This window comes from Pagrus pagrus, assembly GCF_965226575.1.
Source record: "Pagrus pagrus genome assembly, chromosome: 14".
In the NCBI taxonomy this organism is placed as follows: Eukaryota; Metazoa; Chordata; class Actinopteri; order Spariformes; family Sparidae; genus Pagrus; species Pagrus pagrus.
In genome coordinates this window covers 12,786,156-12,802,612 of record NC_140198.1, presented here as the reverse complement: position 1 = coordinate 12,802,612, position 16,457 = coordinate 12,786,156, and the positions used below count along the sequence as shown (strand labels likewise).

At 41.4% G+C, this 16,457-nt stretch overlaps 3 protein-coding genes across 4 annotated transcripts; 1 reads left to right on the top strand and 2 right to left on the bottom strand.

Moving 5' to 3' along the window:
* The first annotated feature begins 465 nt into the window (after positions 1-465).
* On the top strand, positions 466-6,938 carry abhd11 (abhydrolase domain containing 11). The gene is made up of 6 exons (XM_084374564.1): positions 466-745; positions 2,677-2,812; positions 3,161-3,334; positions 3,511-3,681; positions 4,237-4,418; positions 4,868-6,938. The coding sequence occupies exons 1-6, from the start codon at positions 621-623 to the stop codon at positions 5,001-5,003; spliced, it is 924 nt and encodes a 307-aa protein (XP_084230690.1). The 5' UTR covers positions 466-620; the 3' UTR covers positions 5,004-6,938.
* Positions 6,939-6,985: 47 nt separating this feature from the next.
* Positions 6,986-11,146, bottom strand: bicdl2l (bicaudal-D-related protein 2-like). The gene is made up of 6 exons (XM_084373204.1): positions 10,431-11,146; positions 9,768-9,887; positions 9,518-9,676; positions 9,046-9,122; positions 8,789-8,909; positions 6,986-7,949 (listed from the first exon to the last, which is right to left on the bottom strand). Exons 1-6 carry the CDS (start codon positions 10,977-10,979, stop codon positions 7,599-7,601), a joined length of 1,377 nt encoding a protein of 458 aa, XP_084229330.1. The 5' UTR covers positions 10,980-11,146; the 3' UTR covers positions 6,986-7,598.
* A 2,182-nt stretch (positions 11,147-13,328) lies between these two features.
* sumf2 (sulfatase modifying factor 2) lies at positions 13,329-16,315 on the bottom strand. Of its 2 annotated transcripts, none has more exons than XM_084374490.1 (9): positions 16,115-16,315; positions 15,880-16,027; positions 15,688-15,802; positions 15,361-15,405; positions 15,129-15,279; positions 14,747-14,802; positions 14,285-14,369; positions 13,842-13,983; positions 13,329-13,736 (listed from the first exon to the last, which is right to left on the bottom strand). In XM_084374490.1, the coding sequence occupies exons 1-9, from the start codon at positions 16,194-16,196 to the stop codon at positions 13,634-13,636; spliced, it is 927 nt and encodes a 308-aa protein (XP_084230616.1). In that variant the 5' UTR covers positions 16,197-16,315; the 3' UTR covers positions 13,329-13,633. The 2 variants fall into 2 exon arrangements, with proteins under 2 accessions (XP_084230616.1, XP_084230617.1); XM_084374491.1 differs by having other exon boundaries at positions 13,330-13,736; positions 15,880-16,024.
* Positions 16,316-16,457: the final 142 nt, after the last annotated feature.

Here is a 16,457-nt window from a genome sequence, read left to right as displayed (position 1 = left end):
AGACGACGTCACTAACGCGACTGCTGGCTGTGTAGTCTTTATAATTATGCATTTTCAGTTTTATATTTCATCTGCTTTATGACAAACACCGACTTTATCGGTTTGAAAAAATGTCTTTTAAATTGACAAACATCTTATGTGTAGTTCAAAGCACAAATCAAACGGGATCAAAACATTATTAGTCCCTCTCCATTCACTACCATACAAAGTTTTTCTTAAGGTGTCCACCGGAAGTGGCTCAATTGTTGCCTTACAGTTTGTCAACGTGAATTTTGTAAATTACAACAAAGTGTCCATATTGTCAATGAGGTGGGGGGGTGAAATTCGTGTCAGCTGAGCATTGTAGTCTGCTCACAAAGGATGTTTGTTTTTTATATCACAACGCGGTTACGCAGAAGGCGATTTCCGGTGCCTGCGCGACCAAACTCAGGGAGCAAACACCCGGCTCAGCGTGCGTCCTACGTCACGACGCACCATCAGCTGTTGCCTCCCTTCAATCTCGACCTCCGGGGCGCTCTGCTCTCTCTGCATGCACACTCACCGAACCGCTGCTGTCATTCTGTCCGCTTTTAAACGCACATGCTGCTAGTGGACCACCCGGTACCGGAGCATATGCTGCCATGAGTTCTTTGTGTCGCCTGATCCAGAGAGGACTGCTGAGCGGTCGGCCGGCGTGTCGTCTATTCCCCGGACAGCAGGATGTGTGCGGGGTGGCTCCCACGGTTCGGACAGCCAGCTCATCCAGGTATCCCTGCTAGCTGCCCGGCTAACTGATGCCCTCTGTCTGCCTGAGGTGTAGCGGTGCTGCTGGGTGGACATGACAGTCCAGTATTTATCTTTTAAAGCTGACAGCTTGAAACAACCGTGTGAATTTGTCGTCACCGGGTCGAATTTTCATTAACCGTTAACTTTACACTGTTTACGTAAATGACATTCAGACGTCTGGTTAGCAAGAGGAGCAGCCTGCAGTTAAGCTATCATCATAGCCAGAAATAAGATGTTAGATATGGACTACATGTCCTACTTTATCTTATTGTGTTGTGAAGCTAAATAAAACGCTAATTTCTGTCGTGTATATTCGGAATATTGTATGCTAGGCTACATGTATGCTAAGTTGCCAGTTTGCTAGCTAAGCCTAGCTAAAATTAATGCTGTCTAATACAACACTGCTGTAATAAATCCTACCTGCATCAGTGTTACACTGTTTATTTTCAGTTAAACTGATTTAGAAATGAATTGTTTCAACTCGCTGTAATATTCCTTCATACTGAGAGGTGTATCTCAGATTAGATTAGTAGATTTGGTAAAGAAATGCAACATTTACCAAATTAAAAATCTTAAAAATCACTATCAAAAGCACATGTGTATATATAACCAATATTTATTGGATGTACTTCATTACTGAATAACCAAGGTGTCCCCAGGGGGCGATACGGTATGAAAGGTATGAGTATGAAAATTGTCCTATGATGGTTTGTTAATTCAGTTTATTCAGTCAGGGAAATCAATTATTATAGATTTTCTCTTCTGATTAAAATGTCTTCCCCAGACCTACATAGTGCACCTTTAATATTTGGCCCAATCTCAAAATGAAGCTAAGATTTATTGCAAGGTTGTACTATAGACTGGTGTACCAAATTGTAGGGCAGCTGATTGTATATGACATAATGTATGGAGGTTAGGTGTCTGCACAAGATAAGGCAATCTTAATATATTGGCTACTAAGATAATGTTTAATCTACAGAGTGCAGTGTTCAGTTTTGAGAGATAAACATATATTGAATACACCTCTAATAGTGCTCTACAACACATTATAAGCCCTAGAGTTCAGTGGTGAATCTGTCAGGCCATCGACAAAAATGCAATTTTGACAGCTGATTCATTTTTTAAGTCATTTTTCTAGCAATTGTGCCAATTGTTTGCAGTGTTCTGCTTCTCAAATGTGAAGATTTTGAGTTTTTCCCATTTTATATTATTGGTAATTGATCATCTCTGTGTTTGGGACTCCTGGTCAAACAAAATAAACAATGTAAAGATTTCACCTTGGGATCTGAGATGTGTGTTTCAAGTAAACACATCACCAAAGCAGAATGAACAGATTTATCAACAATGAAACTTGACTTGGCAAACAAAGGCAGTTTTTACTATTGTTAATACTATTGTATTGTTTTTCTTTGTCTAAGCGTTCATGTGATTGTCTCCCTGTTTACTCTTAGATTAACATCTGTAGTGACTAAATAAATGTTTTATATCATAATGAAAGAAAAATGGCTTTCCGTGTTTACACACTCTCATAACAATGAATTACGAAGTGAAATGTTCTTTTATATAAAAGCTTTCCTCAACTTAAGAAAGCAACGTGTCTGTACCTGTTTTGTGTATATTGTACCAGTAGGTGGGAGTAAAATAATTCTAACCAGTTAAGTCATAAATCATTATATAATGCTGCCACAGTGTTTCTTTCCTGATATTTTATCTGAATAGGGTAGAAAGACACTCTGCAAATTCCTTTCCACTGTCAGTTGAAGTGATTCAGTCCAGTCATTTCCTCTCACTGAAAGTTTCATCAGCCTGTAGAGTTTCATTACATAGATTTATGTATGAATCGTGACCTTTTTACCAAAAACATAACTGGAGAGACTCCCAACTAATCAATCTTTTTTTTTCCCCCTCCAGCCCAGTCAGCTTGACCTATGATGTCTTTGATGGGAAGGGAGAGAGCACTCCCCTGGTGTTTCTTCATGGCCTTTTTGGCAGCAAATCAAACTTCCACTCAATAGCGAAGTCCTTGGTGCAGCGCACAGGCCGAAAGGTAATGCAGTGATGAAGACATCACGCCTGTCTGTTGTTACATCGAAAACAATTCATCTTTATGTGTTGGCGTTTGCTCTCAGCAGACCGACTATAAGACCTCGTACAAAAGCAGGCATGGGAACGTACAATTAACCAGTGTGCGGCCAGTCATTTGATACAACTCCTCAGCAGTCCGTTTGTAATAAATACTGATAGGTAATCTGCTCTTTGGCATGCCAGAAGGAGCTCTTCACCTCATGGGTACAATACAGCCTTTGTTGATGCTGTCACTCATTAAAAAGAAGGTTCTGCTCAGTTGCCTCTTTCGCCCCGTTCCAAGTGTCCTAACTGTCCTTTGTCCAGTTAGGTGCTGACTGTAGATGCCCGTAACCATGGCAACAGCCCACACAGCCCAGTGCTGACCTATGAAGCAATGTCGGACGATTTAAAACACCTCCTCGCCAAGCTGCGCATCGAGAAGTGCGTCCTCATTGGCCACAGCATGGGAGGGAAAACAGCCATGACGACCGCCCTGACGCAGGTTAGCTGTCGAGAAATGTCATCAGGAGTTGATCATGACGCTACAGTCATGAGCTTTCTCCATGTCCATTCCTGTCCTCTCTAAACTTACTAATCCTCCTCTTTCTGCACCTAGATGTCCTGTTTTCATTTTTGTCAGTCCCATAATGAGGCCAGTCTCTCTGTCTGTGTTTGCAGTCTGGTTTAGTGGAGAGGTTGGTGGTAGTGGACATCAGTCCAGCCCAGACATCCACACGCACCAACTTTGGGTATTACATCCGGGCCATGCAGGAGGTGAAGATCTCCAGTGACATCCCACGATCCACCGCCAGGCGGATGGCTGAGGATCAGCTGCGCAAATTGGTCAAGGTCAGGAGTCCTTTTGAATATGAATATGTCGGCTGTTCTTCTGTTAATTAAACCTGGGATGTTGGTTTGTCAGGAGTGCATTGTATCTTGTCCAGTAGTTTCTGGTATTGAAACACCCGATGAATGTTAGTCGAGTATTGACTCTCTTTTGGTTCTGTTTTTCGTTTCTGCCAACTCCTGTGGGAAAAGTTTGGCTCTTTAGCTGCAAAATGTTTATTTTCATTCACCAGCTAGTCACTTCATGTGTCTGTCTGCTGTCTGGGTCTGAGCAGCTAGCGTACAGTCAGTTCTTAGCTGCCTCTAATTGCTGAAATGAAGCTATGAGATCGATGAAAATGAACCAAAACATTAAAGATGTTGTGGACCATGAAACCAAAACAATGAGCCAGGAGATGTGAATAAGGTCAAAGTCTTTGTGGGTTCATCTCTTGAAACAACCCCCTTCACATACAAGTAGTCACGCTATCCATTGTTAGTACAAAGATATTGGTTATAGCCTCTTTAAAGTCAAACTCTGAAGTCGGTGTCGTCATAAAGTGTCCCTCCCTCCCTCAGGAGCGCTCGGTGCGTCAGTTCCTGCTGACTAACCTGGTGGAGCAGAACGGCCACTATGCCTGGAGAGTCAACCTGGAGGCCATCTCGGCGCACCTTGACCACATTATGAGCTTCCCCCACTTTGACACCGCCTATGGGGGACCTACTCTGTTTTTGGGTGGAGCCAGTTCTGCTTATATCAGGTACAATACACTACATATCATAGCTTAAAAACAAACAAAAGAAAACAAATAAAGAAATTAATTGGACGGCAACAATTATTCCTGGGTAATTAAATAAAAAACCATGAGAAAATACAGTGTAATAAGTAAGAAAATGACCAAACAAACAAACAAAACAACAAACAAACCCCTCGACCACCACGATGCCCTAACTAAGAATGGTTTTAGCCTTAGAAATCTATTTTTACTGATATACATTTTAATAATTATTTATAATGTGTACTCATGCAATGAATAGGAAACACAAATCAGCATAAATGTCCCATTCAGCATCTGAACACACCAGCTGTGCTTCGCATGTATCAAACTAATTCTGTTTACTATTGTTCTTCTCTTTGTCTCCTCTGCCCTCGCACCATTTTACCTAATATTCTCACTCCTCCCTCTCTGTGTCTTCGCTCCCGATCCAGCTCCGATGATTACCCAGAAATCCAGAGGCTGTTCCCTAACGCTGACATCCAGTACATCCACGACGCGAGCCACTGGATCCACGCAGACAAACCCTTAGATTTCATCAGCTCCATCATCTCCTTCCTGCAGTCCTAGCCGCCTCCTGCCCTCCGCCTCTGAACTTTTTTTTTTAAATGCTCAGCACTTCTGAGCGTCAGCAGCTTCAGCGAGAGCGAGCGAAGTCATTAATGATGCTAATAGATGCCAACACTGGACCAAACTCACCCTTTTACAGCAGTCAGTTCTTACCGTCAAACAAACGTAGATTATTGTAGTGTAGTTGAACATATGGTGTTATTAGATTTGCTTTTTTTTTTCATTGGTTTTTAGATCAGTAGGTAGAAAATAGCAAAGAAAATATCTCCAGTGTAACATATCGGGGCTGTACTAATCCAAAGAAACTCTTGTTTGCACAGTGATTTCTTTATGTCGGAACATTTATGCCAGTATAATAGCAAAGCGGCTTTAGGTCAAGTACAGTCTGGGACTGCCCAAGTGGACCAGCAGTCAAATAGTTGGATATGAACGTTTTTGACAGCACTGGAATGAAACAAATACTTAATATCTGTGCGGCTCCTCTGGGAGAAAAGTGACGAATGTGCGACGCAAAAATTGCTTCTTTGCAGGAGGGAGTTTGGTTTCATGTGTCAGGAGGTTGAAGCTCTGCAAAATACAGACTTTATATGTACAGATAGTTTGTTGTAGGAATTTATTTTATTGTTAATAATAGTGATATATTGAATATTTTGGTCTGGATCATTAGTTCTCATGCCCTCTCCTCTGTGTATGTGCTGTGTGTTGGAGACGAGGATTCACAGGTCAGTTACTTTGTCTGAACTCGAGGTCATCGAGAGCACTGGTTATATTTTTTTCGTCTATGAAAACCAAGCTGAAACTCTCAAATGCAGCATTCACAATCGGTTTCCTGAATATCTCAGGTTACAACTGGATATGCTAATTATTATACACTTATACTATTCCTGTGTCCGTCTGGCGATAAGCCGTGGTAATGTCTTGTCTTTGTAGTTGGTCGATGTTTTGATGAAACATGTTTTACTGATTTATTATCTGTATCTCACTTATCTTTACAACTAAGGCGCAAGGCTGTATGGGTATCTGACAAATATATGCTGCAACAATGTATGGTGTTATCTAATCGTAATGATGTTGATATAATTTCCGTTTCCATGGGTTTGAAGAGTACAGTCCACAGTAGTGAAACTGCCATCTGTATGAATAAGCAGGGTGTTGTACATTTGTATGTGCCTCTTTTGTGGAGAGCTCCTTTTCCATGTCTGTAAAACTTGACATAAAGAAGAAAACTTTTATTCTACAATAATAACTAGCGGACTTTAGATTGGCAGCTGGGTTGCCAGTTCTACGTGAATTTTCTCACACGGAAGCTCAACAGATGAGGGTGAATCCCTTCATGGCGCTAGGTGTTTACTACAATCAGTGTTATGTTTGTTTGCTGTGAAGTCTAAAAGGCTTTAAATGATCAGAATTAAGTTGAGTGAAACTCTCCTAATTTTATTCTTTTTGTGAAGCTCCAGTTAGCGGAGAAGCATCCCCTCATCCTCCTCAACCACGGGGCAGATTTGTCCTGTCGCACAATATGAATAGATTGTTGGTGGGGTGGGCATCGCGGACATTTGAATGCAGGCCCTGCTTCAGCTTGTGTAGTGTCGCAGAGGGACAAGAACACGAGGGGTAACTCGGTGTCAACAGGATAGAAAAGTGAATATATTTAATCACAGTGAGAAGCTGTTTGAAGACTGTAATCATCTGTTCAGGATTGTAAATCGTTTCACTATGAGCATGCCTTTTCTCTTGTCATCAGGTGTAACTTTGCTGTGCTATATACGTCTCAGTTTGTTGAACATGTTGCCGCAGTGGTGGCGCTCCTTCTAGATAATGCCATATATAAATTTTAAATGTGTGCAAGAGTCATATACATAGGAGTGGATTATATATTATTGAAAATGTACAAACTAATATTATACAATAAAATGGCAAAAAACCTGCAGAGAAGTTCATTCTTTTTATATTTTTTTTGTGCAGCCAACGTGCCGGTGTCTGCAGAATATACTGCAGTCTGACTCAGCCAATAATCTGAAGGCGCTTTTGCAGAAGAATATCATTTATTTACAACAACTCACAATATTCAAGAACTCAAGTGTAAGGCTTAACAGCGTTCAAAAATACATGTCTCATTCATACTCACAGTTATATGTCACACATGCAGTAAATGAGTCAAAGATCCAACGCATGTTTTCCCAAGAATACTTAAAGGAATCCCACAAGACATCTTTTAAGACAAAACATTAAATACTCTGCTTGTTTGGAATGATAATCTGGTCTGATATGGATTTTCCACAAAAAGATAATTAAAATTCCTCCCTGGTTTATCTATAAATATGTAAATATTCATATAAGAAGTGCAGCTGCTGGATGTCTCCAAATCCATTCTGTTAGTACGTACTGAAGTAATACGTGTTGCATAGTGAACCACAATTGTTCAAAGCTAGTCACACAAAAGATGCACACAAAAACAGCCCCTTCGTGTCAAATGTCTCTGTTCACTGAAGCTCAAACACCCAAGTGAGAATAAGCAAAAACACATCCTAGAGGAAGACTTTAAATTGTTGTGCATCAGAATTAATGTGCTCCAAGTGCAAAGTCATCACCGTTTCAATCGAGCGAAACGACCTGGAAGCCGTTGTCACTCGTGCCCCACTCTGAATCCTGCTCTCCTTGCCGACTGCTCTTGCCCCTCCTCAGCTTGTCCATCCAGTTGCGCTGGGAGCCGGTAGGATAAGGCGCGCTGGGAGTGGGAGCAGCAGAGACCGCAGATCTGGAGATGAAGATTTGGCTTGAGTTAACTGTAGAAGGGGCTGGCGCTGAGGAAGGGATGGTGGCCGGCCGCTGGATGGGCGGCTTGTTGTGTCTCCTCAGGATGCCCATGCGAGAGGGCTTCTTCTGGGCCTGCTCTGCCTGCTGCTGAGCCAGCACCTGCTGTTGCATGAGCAGCTGAAAATCCTCCTGAAGCAAAGAGAAACAAAAAGCTGTCAGAGCAGAGATAAATGTGGTGAGAAGACAGATTTTTAACCTGTGACAGCAAACGATATGTTCAGTGTTGTAAAAAGTACCAAAAAGTCATCCTTGCTTGTAGAAGTAAAGATATGTGGTAAAATGTGTTTTTGTATTTTCAGACAGTTCAGTACTTGGATGCAGGTAGACTTTGATTTTTATCAATGAGAAGATGTGTTTTCAGATCATTATACAGACTCCAGTATACACCTTTACCCACCAGTATCAAGTAATTCAAGATGACAATCATATCCAGAAAAGGATCCGACCAAGATACATGATTTAACTGTGATGCTAAAAGCTCCAAACAGCAACACCTTATGCAATTGTGCGATATGCTTAAAATCTTAATATTTTTGTTAACCACAATAAAAAAATCACTGGGACACTAAATCATGCAAACAGAAAACTTCTTGCAGTGGTTGAGGTGACATCAGTTTGTGCTCTCACCAGTAAACAATGCTTGCAAAGTGCAGTGTAGCTTCAGTTTAACGCTGCAGGAGCTCAGCAGATGAACACACTCAGGCCAAAACCCCGTGGCAGGATACCAGCTGGCAGTACACTCTGCATGTGCTGATTATAATGTATGTGTGAACTCTAACTGAGTGTTTTATGGGTGAACACATTCTGCCACTAATTATATCGCTTGTGTGTTAGTGTGTCCTACTTCTACCAGACTTCTTGGACCGAGCTGCACATATTTGAATTATTCCACTTGCTCTATTTTTCTCACTCATATTCCAGTTCCTTATTTGTTTGTCTGTTGACCATTAAACTCGTCGCAGGTTTACCTTCCAGGCCTCCACCTCCAGCGATAGCTCCAGACGTTTCTGCACGGCCTCCAGCAGCTGGTTGTTCAGCAACATCATCTCCGTTTTACTCCGCAGCAGCTCCGCCTCCATCGCCTTCTTCCTGCACGGCGGAAACGGAAAGAATGACACATTCCTCAGAATAGACCCACATTTAAGAGCTTCCCCTTTCTGTCCTCCTGTAAATCTTGAATCTCGTCATTGAGAGGAGAGGTGAGCATGTGATCGTGTGTACTCACTTCTCTATGGCGTCATCTCTGTCGCACAGCGCCTGCTGGAGAAGAGCGCTGTCCCCTGCTCCCTTTCCAGATGTGAACTTTTGAAAGAACAAGCAGGAGAGGCAGGTTAGATTTTTATCACAGCTCTTTTTGTCATCTGCCTTTAACACTCCCTATCTGGGATTCGTGTCTAACCCCACACACACCTTGTGACTTTCTCTAACGAACAGTAAATACCAGACAGACTCAGATCACTGACACAGTCACTTGTAAACTTGTCAGGCCACATAGCTGAGCTCTAACACCTCACAGTCTGCCAGGGAAACAAAGAGGAAGGTGATTCATCAGGTCCTCTTTGCTTAATTTAGGACTATTTCCACAAGTATGTGCAAAGCAAACATTCCTCCAGGTAACATGCCCACTAAAATAAACTCACACTGAGATTGCAGGATGTAATAAGGGTAGGGAGCTTTATTTTGGGTGTTGCCTTTACCTGTTTGGTGTGGCTGATTGCCAGTTGGCGGGCCACTTTCTGCAGCTGGACCAGGGCATCGTCCAGGTTGTTCTCCCCATGAGAGGGTTCGTGTTGGGTGGACGCTGGCTCGGTCAGCGGGCGCAGCAGCCGCAGAACGGACAGAACCTCCTCTGTGACCTGAGATAGAAATGAACAGAAATAAATTACTGTACTAATACTCGTAAAGCGGTGTGCTGAAAGTACACTGCTGCATGTGTCTAACTTTTACCCTCTCTTTGGGTTGGCTCCATCCCACTCCTTCTCTGCTCTCCTGCAGTTTGTCCACCTGAGCCTTGAGTTTGATGCTGCGTCTCCGAGACAGCTCCACCTCCCTGCGCACTTCTTTAAGCTGCGAACAATAAATATCATGTCAGTGCATTTTAACAGCCACTTTCTGCTGCGTAGATAACCGCAGGCCCGCACACAGAAAGTACTCTCTCATGACATTTTTACACAATGTAAACAGAAACTGCTAATCTAGATTCCTGGGTGAGACTGTGGACAGGAAATCCAGTCGTGCCGGCTGAGATGAGATTCAACAGTTTGGATCACCACAAATATACACAAAGTTCATACCTTAGGTAATGAAATGTTAACATTTCCCGTTAACAGTGTTTCCTTTCTCACACTCAAGACAACAAATAAAGCCCTGTGATCATCAGGAGATCATTTTGATCACAATGTAATATGTTGAGGGAATGATTTCTTGGTTTTCTGGAAACAACTCTGCATCTTTGATTTTGTGCTTTTTGTAAGTGATAGTTAGAACCGTCTCCTCCCTCCAAACCACAGGTTTTATTGTCTGACAAGCCTGTTTCTGGCAGATTAGATTTGAATTCATGCACTGCAACCTCTCTCTCATTCTAAACAAATATAAAGTTTGTAATCTTACCGTCTCTGAGACATGTCCCACTGTCCGACGTCTTGCCAGTGGCCTCCCGCTCCTGATCAGGTCTGGTAAAGACCCGTCCTCGTAGCTCCTCTGGAAGGGGCTCCCACCTTCACCGCCTGCTGATTCGGAGGACTTGCCTGTCCCCGTTGAGGCTAGCTCACCCGGAATGTCTTTCTCCTCGGACGGTGAGGTGCAGGTGTCCTCGTCCACCAGCTCCTCATCACCCAGATCTTTTAAATTCAATTCAGTGATGAGGCATGTGTTGAAAAAGGACTGTGAATCAGCACAACGTCCTTCTTCTAGCCCATCAGAGACCAAATTCTGCTCTGCATCATGCTCAGGTTCCTCTGGATCTTCTGGTTCTGTTGTAGCCTCTTTTGGTTCTGGTTTCATGAACAGAACTGTAGGTCGGTTGGATGAATACATGCTCCTGAGCGAGCCTGACTGTCTCTCCTCCAGCCTGTTCAGAGAGGAGAAGAGCTGTGGGCTGCTGGTCATTCGAGGTCTCAGCCTCTCGTTGAGGGCTGAGAAAGACTGATGGTATTCCATGATCAGCTCGTCAGAAGTCGCAGGCAGAAGAAGAATCACCTGAACCACCTGGAGATACTGTCAAGTGATGTATAAACACGAAAGAGCAAGACAGCAAAATAAGGAGCAGGGAGGATTCAAAACAGAATGTCCTCCGACTGGTTTTTCCTGAACTGGCAGGGACACAGCATGACATGATGTGATGTCACTGGAGGCTGTGGTTTCATGTGGCCCGTCTGGGTTAACTTCTTCCTTGTCAGTCGCTACACAAACACATGACGCGCAAACATACCACAGCTGCAGGGGAACAAAGGGGGGAGGTCTTTTTGAGCCTTGGGGCACAATCAGATAATCTAGGCTTGACGCATGATACCTGATTTAAACTGTTCTTTTATCTAGCGACGCAAATGTGCGGAGCAGAGGGCGGGAGATGGTAACACAAGAGAAAACAAACAATAAAATTACTTTTATAAAAAAACCCGTCGGAGTCAAAACCACAGGCAGTTATCTAGTCATCAGTTTATTTGTGGAAACTAACAGCTTTGGGGAAAACACCAGATGCAGTCATTTCTTGGGTAATCTTTTCTGACAATCCTCCCACACACTTGTGTAGAGATGAGTCAGTGACAGATCAACACGTCTGATTTATAACTAATCACATGGCGATGCACCGGAGTCGAAGGGAGAACAAGAAGTTGTTATTTCTTCGAGGCAGGTGCGAGTTCATTTGAAGGTTGCCATTTCACTGCCAATCAAACAACTTGTTTCCTGGTTGCCAGTTTTGATTAATTGTGTCTTGTCACGTTTTTAATTATCACTTGCACATAATATCACATAATCTGATTAAACTAACTGTAATTATAGGCCTAGTTTTTGTCCTGGTGCAGCGTGTGGAGGTGGTTCGTGTTTGTGTTGGGCGGATTTACATTCTGAAGTGTTCTCCTTACCAGTGGGCCTCTTAAAGAGGTGTATTAAACTTCTTTTCAAGGAAGTAGGTCACCACTTAACAAGCCATCGTTCAACACGTGGACCCAGTCTTCAAAGTCAAACTGTCAATTGTTACCCCTCTTCTCCATCATCATCTCCATTTAGTTTCATTGTATGATAAATAGGTCAAACCTAATTAGAGTTTAAAGGAAACAGTGCCAGTGCCTGTAATTATAGATGAGGTGCTTTCGTCCTTACATCAGGAAACCTTCTGCCAATGAGGTGAGAGAATATCATTAATATTAATCGTTTGTTATTATTAGATAAAAAGTCATAATTAAGACAGTAAGTCAAAATTAGGAGATAGTCATAAATAAGAAATGAAGAGAATCACAATTATGAGAAGTCTTAATTATAAGATAAGTAAACATAATAATGATTATCATAATTATTAAATAAAACTTGCATAGTGTACTTGCTGTTGTGTTTTTTGTTTACCTGCTCAAGTACAACAGATGCAAATTAGCTGCTCCCTATCTCTGGTGCAATTACTTTTAATGGTGTGCTGTCCCTGTAAAAATAAACAATAAATTAAAATAAATAAAATAAAATAGATGAAGGGTCATAATTACAGTGGGAATCTTTTTTTCAAGAAGTTTCAATCTTTTTTTGTTTTATTTCCGGGCGGAAATGTTGCTTCTAGACTTCCACACTTGTAAGTATTGAACAAACGAGATATAAACGAGATGTTATCATCATATAAACAACATCATGAGGACAATTTTAGAGGCTGCATTTCAAAAAGTGCTTCAAATATGTGCTGTGGAGGTGCTCAGTGAAATGTGGGGGTGTTCAGACACAATGATTACAGATGAAAATAGAGAGAAAAGGTAAAATTTAAAGTAGTTTTGCATTATTTACATTTAAAACAAACAAAAAATAAAAAACTAGGCTACGTGTTCAATGTACAATTGCAATAGTTCCAACTCATATTGTGCCTTAAGTAAAGTAAATATTTGACAGTGAAAAAGTAAAAGCACATTCCACTTCACTTAATATGTCTGGATTGTGTGGCTTTGAAAAGTGCTCCATCAAACAGGAACAAGGTTTGTCTTTATACAGTTACTTGATACTTAAACAAAACTGGAGCTGTGATTAAACTTCTTATCTGTGCTGGTCGACAGAATCAGTCCAAACAACCACTCAGTCGGCCACTCGCGATGAGAAAGTAAACAAAAAGACAAAGACAGGATTAGAGGAGGCGGGGACCAAAAGAACGGACCAATTTACTCTCCAGTCACATAAAAACGCTCGACAAAAGACCAACCTAGCGTGTAACGTAGAGTGTCCTATTTCTTCCTTTCACTGAGACATTCCAGTATCTCTGCGTCTAGTATCAGCGTCAAGCTTTTATTGTCTCGGCGTGTGAACAACTACATTATGGAAAAAGGAATAACAAGGAACTTTATTGTGAAATGTTTTTATTTCTTGCATGTTAGGTATTAGTATGTTTATGTGTTCTTTATCAAATTCATTTAAAAAAAAAATCTCCACAGGAGAAATACAGTTTGTTTCTACTTTCACATCTTCCCGTCACAATCATCCCTCATTAATATTCATTGTTAGTCATTAATATTTAATTGGTCCCTGATTTTTCACCTTAAAAGTCATCAGATCCATTAAAATCTCCTGAATCATCATTGGTTCAAATCAACATATTGTTTTTTCTGATTTCTTCTTCTTTGTTGCTACAGTTCACTTTTGTCCTTTTTCTTCCCTTGTTTCTGTCCATCGCTGGCAACACACCTGAATCCCAGGTTATCAGAGGCGGAGTCGGGGGTGTTTCCCATCCTGATGGACACACAGTCAGAACCAATAGTTAGTCAGGACTGCAGTACAGTAGCTCTGCAGGATCAGAACCTGAAATGTTGCGTTTTCTTCTTTTTAATAACTCACCTGGTGGTGATTCGTGCCTTATGATTGGCTGAACCGTCCACTGTGTCAATCCAGGAGCCACCACGCAGCACAAACATTGGTTGTGCTCCTGGAAAGGGTGTGGACGTCCATTCCCATGTGTTCCCCATCATGTCGTACAGTCCTGCAGGAAGAATAATAATACCAACTCAGAAATATTCATCCATTTTCTGAATAAACAAGCTGTTTTCAGAGGAAAATAAGTTCCCCAGAACACTGTTTGAAGCTAGAAAGGTGGCAGGGTCTGCCACATATAAACAAAGTAAAACAGTATGAAACTGTGTTGTCCTTTAAGGTCAGTTTGTTTATTTACTCATGAAAACAAAGAGTTTGTTTATTTTGTTTCTATCTTTGTTTCTTTCTCTTCTGATTAACATTTCTTCCCCAAAACTACAACGTGCACTTTCTAACTATCAGACAGTTACCATAACTGTTCTGAGGAGGAAATGCTGTGACAGGAGAGACGCCGTGGTATCCATCTTCTGCAGTGTCTCTATCTGGAAAAGATCCCTAAAATGTACAGAAAAAAGATATATAGAGCACGTTCTTCATTTTAAGCCATAATAAAATACAGTAAATATACACAATATATATTAGCATTCACTCATTTAAAGAGTAAAATTGTACCCAACACATAATTTTTACTGCAATATTTTTAGAAAAGTATCACAGTTAATTCAGTAGTCCAGTTAGCAACACAATCAAATCACCAAGGTCTTTAACAACAAACAGTTTCCTTCCATTTTAATCTAGCATATTCATCTGAAGAAAATAGTGTCATAACATTGAGAAATGAGTGGAAAACTATTACGCGTCTGTTGAAAAACAAAACCATATCAATGAAAACTGTGCCAATGCAACGGCAGTAAGCATTTTTGTGGGCTAACCTGCCACAGGTTGCTTCTGTTGGCCTGAAACTTGTTTCCCCAGGGATAAGCCCGACCTGGAAAGAGACGAGATGACAGCAAACAATGAAATGGTATACTAATTATAGAGCCGGGTGGTCATGAAAACAAGTTTTTCCTCTTCGATGCATGCAGACACTTCTCCTCTGCATCTGAAACACGACCTAATTTGTTGTTCAGAGCTGCTTACTCCATGGAGCAGACTGATCAGAAGCATCTGTGTAAATTAACATGCAGTTCTAGCTCTATTTAATGGATGACAGTCAAGATTAGATGCAACAAATCATCAAAAAGGTGCAAAACTCCATCATAACCATGAAACATACAGCGTATACTGTATGCTTTCAGTGTACAGACTGTGTACCTTGCAGCCCTCCACGTGCAGCCCACTCCCACTCCTCCTCAGTAGGCAGTCTCTTGCCTTTCCACTGGCAGAAGGCCTGAGCGTCGTTCCAGCTCACCTGAACCACCGGGAAGCCCAGGCGCTCCCGAATACCTGAACCAGGTCCTGCAGGCTGAGAAGTAGAGGGTCAGTGAAGCAGAAGGCAATACAGGCATGCTAGGAGATGTGCAAGAAACAATGGAAAGCAGCTCACCTGTCTCCAAAACACTCGTTCTACAGGCAACCACCAAGGAGCAGACTGGATGGAAACAATGAGAAAACAAGTCAAAAGTTAAAGTTATTCACAAGACAGCCATACAAATACACTGCGGTCCGTACGGTCTATAGTCACATGAAAACTAATTTTATTTCCCTTATCTGATCTATTTGTTTTTTAAATAATTATTTATTTAGGGGGGGGAAATGTAACAAAAAAAATGTTTTTGCAAATTACAGTATTTTCCACCACTGTGTCACACTCAGAACAGCAGCAGATCTTCACACTTAAGATGCTTTAATGTTAATTAATGCTTAGTTGTACCTCAATCCTCTGTGTGACTTTGCTCTTCAGCTCCTCTGTCACAAAGTCTTGAAACACAAAACTCCAACCAAACGTCTCAGCTTCAGTTTTGTACTTCTGTGCTCTCACAAAGTCTCTGTGATGAATGAAGGAATATTATATTATTTTAAACTCATTATCAATCATTTTAATATCACGCTTCATGTTTATTACCTGAAATCGCCATTCGTGACAGGATATTTGTCTATTTGAAAAGGCTGCAGTTCAACCTCTCTGGACGGGGACTCTCCATCTCTCCCATCAGCCGCACTGGTTCCCATTAACATCTTCCCTCCTGGTATGTTCAGCATCTCATCTGCTGCTGGGTGTCAGGAGGAAACTCGTGTTGACTCAAACACACTTAATGTTTTGGTACGTTATGTTCAGAAATTAAAAAACAGTTTCTTACCCGCCACTGTCAGTAAACACAGAGCAGATATCCAGGACACAGCGTTAACGTTCATCTTTGACAAGCTAACGTTAGCTAACATTCATTTGATATTACGTTTATTTATACATTTATAAATATAAGTTTAAGAGTCAACTAGCTAAGGAAATTCCTAAACTTCGATATAACATGTTTTTACGTGTCCCTGTCGGACAACTTTTACTGTCGCGACGGAAGTGAGTTCAACGTCAAACACGTTCCGTGTAAACTTAAAGGTTCCGCTTTGTCTAAAACTAAAACACGCCGGCGGTCATTTCCTTTTTATGTATTTTTCTCTGTATGAACGATACCGTATGAAATTATA